Below are 7,295 nucleotides of genomic sequence, written 5' to 3' on the forward strand. Positions count from 1 at the left end.
AGGTTTGCCTAGCCTAAGAGGTTAATAGTCTCAAGGATGAGATGGAGAGTCTCTGAACTCTTCTTAACAAACTTGAGGAGGATGTTAAGAGAAAAAAGACTTGGGAGGAGGAACTTGTGATGGAGGTCGGAGAACATAAGAAGGAGGTTGGGGACAAGAAGTCCAGGGTGGAGGAGCTTGAGAAGGAGGTGGTTGTCTAGGAGACAACTGGTCTCAAGGTTTTCTACGAGTTCTGGAAGGCCAATCCCAAAGGGAACTTTGATTATCTTGGCAATTCCAAAGATATGTATCTTAGTTACTACGCGGCCTAGGCGGCCAACGACAACCCCGAGGTGACCACGTCTATTGTTCCTACCGACCAGAACACCGAAGTTCCCGCCGTGTAGATCGATGATCCTCCAGCTCCTTTAGACCCAATTGATCCATACCGAGAGCATGGGAATCCTTCTGTCTGAATGCCTTCTTTTTCTCTTTCTCTTTTTTTTATATGTCTGTTTGGCCTGTAGGCCTTCTTTTGAGATAAGATGACCGGCCAAGCAGTCTTTAAACTTGCAATATATTTTTCATCTTTTAGACAACTGGCTGACCCGGCAGCCTTTAATCCCGGGTTTACATGCTTTGTTATCTTTAATTAATTTCGTTCCTTGTAATGATCATTGTGCAACTGTGTTCGTTTTATTATTTTTTTTGAGCTTGTTATTTGTTTTTACCGATGCTTTGTACGAGTATAGTTGCCCCCAAGTGACCGAGCAGACTTTCGACGCTTGGTTACTTGCATTTTAACAAGTATAATTTTTGTCTGTTTGGAACTATGGGTTTGAGCAGACCTTTGTACGCACGTAGTGGTAAATTGATAAGTTGCTAATAGAATTGACACAATTTGAATTTAAATAGACATCTTTATTCATTTATTGGTCGGAACACGTTTGTTACCGTAGTAACTTACATAAAAGTTATTATACTAATGTAATCCGATCTTTAGCTTAATTGAAACAAAACAAATTGCATAAAACAGAAATTTTACTTTCATAGGTGGTCGTCCGACCTAAGTACTTTATCATTTTATCAAAACCTTTGGCCGTGGTCTGCCAATAAGGTCACTTACTTAAGAGTAAATGTTCTTTCATTTCATACTTAAGATGGTCATCCGACCTGGTACTTTTAGTGGTAGTATTTCCTTAAATGTTCCCCATTCCAATACTTTGGTACCAAAACGAGTTGCATATTTTCGTCGTACTTACCCAGTTTGTATGCCCCTGATTCTAGAACTTTAACCACCACATATGGTCCTTCCCAGTTTTGTCCAAGCACACCTATCGTGTTGTCTTTGGTGTTCAAGAATACCCTTCTGAGGACCATATCTCTCACAAAGAACTTACGTGCATTCACTTGCTTGTTAAAGTACTGAGCTACCTTCTGTTGATGGGCCACCAATTTTAGGTTTACTGCTGTTCATTTTTCTTCAATTTTGTCATGTGATTCTGTAAGGAGTGCATAATTAACTTCTTGGTTATATGTCAATCTTTGGTGGGATGGAGGTTCTAATTCTACGGGCAGCATAGCTTCATAACCATATGCCATGGCAAATGGAGTCTGTGTCGGTCGTTATTTTTTCAATTGTGCGGTAGGACCATAATACTTCTGGGCGTTCTTCCAGCCAGTTTCCTTTAGCATCTTCAAGTCGTTTCTTTAAAGTGTCTTTAAGTGTCTTGTTACCTACTTTGACTTTAACATTCTCTTAGGGATATGCTACTGCGGAGAGGCTCTTCATGATTCCATGGTTTGCACAGAAATGAGTGAAGGATTGACTATCAAATTGTTTGCCATTGTCTGAGACTATCTTGTACGGTATTTTGAACCTGCATATTATATTTTTCCCCATGAAGTCTTGCACTTTCTTGGATTTGATTGTTGCCAATGGCTTGGCTTCTGTCCATTTCGTGAAACAGTCTACTGCAACCACTGCATATTGTACCCCACCTTTGCCTTTAGGAAATTTTTCGATTAGGTCAATTCCCCAAATAGCAAAATGCCAAGGACTTTGCATCAAAGTTATTTCATTGGGCAGTGCACAAGGTATCTTCAAAAATCTTTGGAATTTGTCACATTTCTTAACGTAGGCCTTTGAATCTTCAATTATGGTCGGCCAGAAATATCCTTGCCTTAGAATTTTCTTTGATAGACTTTGCCCGGCTGCATGGTTGCCACAAAATCCATCGAGTACATCAGACAAAAGTTGTGCAGCTTCTTCTTCTGTAACACACCTGAGTAACGACATAGAGAATCCCCTTCTATACATGACTCCATCTAAGATGATGTACCGTGCAGCCTTTCTCATCATTTTTTGAGCTTCGTTTCTATTACTTGGGAGTTCCTCAGTGTTGAGGTAGGCTGCTATTGGCGTCATCCAGTTCAGAGATGTGTCAATCATCCTAATTTCTTCCGAGCAGGTGATACTAGGTTTTTCAAGAAACTCGATTGGGAGTAATTTAGCCTTATCAGTTATGTTACTGCTTGCAAGTCGGGCTAAGGTGTCAGCTGTTGTATTTTCATCTCTTAGAATTTTCTTGAGGACATAGCTCTTGAATTGGGCAAGCAAGTAATGTATTTTGCTTAAATAAGCTATCTTTTTTTCTCCTCGAGCCTTGTACTCCCCAGATACATGATTTACTACTAACTGTGAGTCACTGCAGATCTCAATATGCTCGGCATGTAGTTCCCAAGCAAGTTTCATGTCGACAATGAGGGCTTCATATTCTGCTTCATTGTTGGATGCTCTAAACCCAAATTTGATTGCCCCGTGTAAGTGTTGGCCCAGGTGTGACAAGGGCAATCCATGCACAAGACAGTTGATCTGTACCTGACCAATCTACATGTAACTTCCAAGTAGGTTTGTCTTCATTGTTGCTCGGCTGAGGTTCTTGTACTGGCTCCAGATTGTTTTTTGAAATGCTTTCATCTTTGCCCGTACACTCAACTACAAAATCTATTAAAGCCTGTCCTTTAATTGTTGTTCGGGGTTGGAAAAAGATTTCGTACTGGCCTAACTCCACTACCCATTTGAGTAATTGTCCAGAGGCATCAGGTTTTTGTAATACTTGGCGTAATGGTTGGTCAGTGTATACCCGATTAGGATGAGCTTGAAAGAAAGGCCTTAGCTTCCTTGTTGCTAAGATTAGGCAGTAAGGGAGCTTTTCTATCAGTGGATATCGTCGTTCAGCTTCAACAAGTCTTTTGCTGATGTAATAGACCGTATGCTGGATATTGTTTTCTTCCCTGATCAGTACGACACTTACAACATGCTCTGTAACAGCCAGGTATATCCCTAACTCTTCTCCGTCTAGAGGTTTTGAGAGTACGAGAGGTTTCGCAGGTTGTCTTTTTAGCTCTTGAAAGGCATTCTCACATTCCTCCATCCATTCAAATTTCTTGTTTCCTCGCAGGATGTTGAAGAACAAAACACACTTGTTTGATGACTTTGAAACAAATCAACTGAGTGCGGCAATCCGACTAGTTAAACTTTGGACTTCTTTTGTTTTGTAGGAAATTTCATATCCAGGAGGGCTTGAATTTTTTCTAGATTGGCTTCAATATCTTGGGCGTTAACAATAAAGCCAAGAAACTTACCCAAGCTTACTCCGAAGGAGCACTTTAATGGATTGAGTTTCATGTTGTATTTCTTGAGGACATTGAAACATTCGTCCAGTTCACCTATATGCCCCTAGCCTTCCTACATTTGGCGAGCATGTCATCAACGTATACTTCCATATTTTGTCGATCTGGTCTTTGAACATTTTGTTTACCAATCTTTGGTATGTGGCTCCAACATTCTTTAGACCAAATGGCATGACCTTATAACAGTATGGACCCATATCTGTTCAGAAACTTCTATGTTCTTGGTCCGCTGGATGCATTCTGATTTGATTATACTCCGAATAGGCATCCATGAAGCTTAATATCTCCTGCCTGCATGTTGCACCCATGAGCTGATCTATCCGTGGAACTAGAAAACAGTCTTTGGGGCACGCCTTGTTGAGGTCGGTGAAGTCAAGACATACTCACCTTTTTTTGTTGGGCTTGGGTACCAGTACGAGGTTAGCTACCCAAGCCGGGTAGAAAGCCTCAATGATGAAGTTGTTGTTGCGCAGCTTTTCTACCTCTTCTTTTAATGCTTGTGCCCGTTATTTGTCCAAAAATCTTCTTTTTTGCTAAACAGGCTTGAAGTTTGGATCGATGTTTAGGGCGTGTTAAATTATTGAACGATCGATACCGACCATGTACTCATGTGACCAAGCAAAAATGTCTAGGTTTGCTCTTAGAAATTTTATCAAAGCTAATTTTACTTCAAGCAACAAGCCTTTTCCAATTTTGACTTTCCTGGTCGGAACGTTTAGGTCGATTTCTCTCTCTTCTAATTCTTCCACCGGCCCCACATTTGTGTTTGGTTACCCATGTCAGGGATCCACATCTTTGTCCCCGCCTTGGGCGGTTCCCTATTTGGCAATCCTTTTCCCCTTGTCAGAACTCTGACCTGAGGATTCTTCCTTTTTGGCCTTGATCAGTGCAAGGTTGTCTTATTCCCGTGCAACTTGTTGGTTTGCTTTTAGATACCCTACTCCATTCTTTGTTGGGAACTTGATGCACGAATGGAAAATTGATGTAACATCTTTTAAGTCATATAAAGCTGGTCGGCCTAACATGACGTTAAAGGATGATGGAACATCAACTACCAGGAATTGTGCCATTACAGTTATGCTCTTTGGAGCTTGTCCAACAGTGAGGGGTAGGCAAATTTTCCCTAAAGGTGTAACACTTTGGCCGGAGAAACCATATACTGGCTAGAGACAGAGGATTAGATCTTTAAGTTGGAGCCCCATCTTCTCGTATGGTTTTTTGAACAGAATATTTGTTGAGGCTCCATTATCTATCATAGTCTGGGCCACTGTTTTATTTGCTATTTGTACTTCCATGACTAATGGATCATTGTGCGGCAAGTGAACATCGACAGCATCTTCTTCAGTGATGGTTATAGTGGGTTCCCCTACCCGTGGTATTTTTTGCTTCCTTTCCTCTACGGCCAGAACAACTTCCTTTGGTTTGTGTTTTAAAGTTCGAGCATACCTCTACCGAGCTTTGCCCGAATCTCCAGCAATGGGTGGGGCCCCTATGATAACTCATAAATGCCCATCCACTGGTGGAGGCAGTAACAGGTCTTGGTTGTTGTCTGTTTGGGTGGCCCTTTGATTTTGGTCGGCCTTAACATACTTTTGCACGTGTGGGTTATTTTTTCTTATCAGGAATTTAACTTCCCTCTTCAGATTGTTGCACTCATTGGTGTCATGGCCTCATAGTCTCCATGAAAATGGAAAAATTTGGACATGTCCTGCTTGGTTATCTCCTTTTTCATGGGAGCAGGTTTTTTGTAGGGGACTACTGACTGGGTAGCCATGTAGATGGTCTCCAGGTCGTTAGTCAAGATAGAGAAAGAGTAGTGAACTTGGAAGGATTTTTTCTAGGCATTTGTTCGGCTTTTCCTACAAACTTTCCTTTTTCCATTGCCTTGTCTACCATTGTTGTTGGATCTTTTGTCGCCTAAATTCGAAATACTAGGGCACTGGGGTTATGGGGCGATGTCCCTGTCGAGGGAGCCTGTGGTTTGCCCGATGTAGGCTCGACATCTGCCCGTTAAATGGCTACTTCAAGTTTGATTAAACCATCTGCTCGGTCAAGGAAATCTGTCATAGAGTCTAGATGACCACTTTTCTTGATGTCTTTCCATAGTTCTCCAAGAATCTCGATGCCCCCCAGTATTGCGGCTAGCTTCCATGCTACTTTCGTAGCCTCTGTCATGAATCTACTTATGTAGGCTCAAAGAGGCTCCTTCGGTCTTTGCTTCACTTCGACCAGCTCTTCTAAATGCAATTGAAATTGGCGAGATGAATAGAACTTTGCATGAAACTCTGAGGAGAAGGCTTTCTAGTAGTTGAACCTTCCCAGTGATAACTAGAAATACCACTATTGTGCTGCTTCTGAAAGTGTGGCAGGGAATACTCTGCAACGCACATCTCCTCGCACCCCTTGCAAATCCATTTTCATTTCAAAATAATTGAGATGTGATAGGGGATCTTCTTTCCCTGTGTACATCTTCCAGGTCAGCATTTTGAACTTGAGGGGTAGCTCTAGAACATTGATCTCAGGAGTGAAGGGCAATCCGCGTGCTCGATCCAACTCAAGATCATTGAGTTTTTGGTCGGCCAGGCCTTGGAACACATTTTTAAATTCATCTAACTATGCTTGCACAAATGGGTAAACTTGTTCGGCCTCTTGGCCAATTTGTGCCACGTGAGGGTCTCTTTGACCTGGATCTTGGATGCGGATGCCGGGCTGAGTGGCTGGTTGAACATATTGTTCCTCCAGACCCCTCCTCCTATTCAAATCATCCCTGAGATCATGAGATGTTCCCAGTCTGTTGAATTTTGAAACACCAAGTTATCTCAGTGACTGGTTGGTTTGGCCGACCAGTTGGCCAGAATCGCTAGTCTGGGTAGAGTTATTGGGTATAACCCCACCTGATGAATTTCCAGATAAGGTTTGGCTGCCTACCACTTGGCCCACAGGTGGAACCTGTGACCAGGGATTGGAGGACTGGTCGTTCACAGTTTGGGTGGTGTGCCCAGTAGGAATTTCTTCTGAGCTGCCCAGCGGGATGCTAGACAGTCGTTTCTGGTTAGCAAATTGGAAGGCTCTTCGTATCAATACGATGGTCTATTTTGTTCAGTCGTTGATGGCTGCTTATTAAGCCTTCAACGTTTCCATCTCTCTGTCCCTCCATTCAGCGAACTGATGCCTTTGCTCTTCGAATGCAAGGTTCACTGCAGCATAGAGCTCTTCCTGATCATGATGCAAGGTATTGGTATGACCTTGCATAAGCCCAAGAGCATTGTGGAGGTTCTGAATCTCAGTGTTATCTCCGATGGTTGTCTGAACATTGGTTACTGAAGGGATTCCAGTACTGGAAGTACCCAAGTTGGTAGTTGAACTGGTGTTTCCAGTCTCTTGCACACCAGGTGTGGTCCCAGCCAGAAGAGATGTTACACCTTGACTCGCAGTAGGTGGTTGCATATTAGGTGGCCAAGGATTGGTGACTGGTGGGACCTTACATTCCCTAGAGTGTGCAGTTTAGGATCTGCCACTAGTGTGTCAACCTGATCGACCACGCCTCTGCGAGTTTGCACCACCCTTTTGTGTGTCTGGTTAAACTTATAGCCAAGAGCAAACTTGAGTTCAACTCTCAA

The 7,295-nt window shown here is 42.6% G+C and overlaps 1 protein-coding gene across 1 annotated transcript; it reads right to left on the reverse strand.

The window, feature by feature from the left end:
- Positions 1-1,738: 1,738 nt before the first annotated feature.
- On the reverse strand, positions 1,739-3,416 carry LOC115723739 (uncharacterized). The gene is made up of 2 exons (XM_030653218.1): positions 2,861-3,416; positions 1,739-2,757 (listed from the first exon to the last, which is right to left on the reverse strand). Exons 1-2 carry the CDS (start codon positions 3,414-3,416, stop codon positions 1,739-1,741), a joined length of 1,575 nt encoding a protein of 524 aa, XP_030509078.1.
- Between the last annotated feature and the right edge of the window lie 3,879 nt (positions 3,417-7,295).

The sequence above is a fragment of the Cannabis sativa genome, chromosome X (assembly GCF_029168945.1).
Source record: "Cannabis sativa cultivar Pink pepper isolate KNU-18-1 chromosome X, ASM2916894v1, whole genome shotgun sequence".
Classification (NCBI taxonomy): Eukaryota; Viridiplantae; Streptophyta; class Magnoliopsida; order Rosales; family Cannabaceae; genus Cannabis; species Cannabis sativa.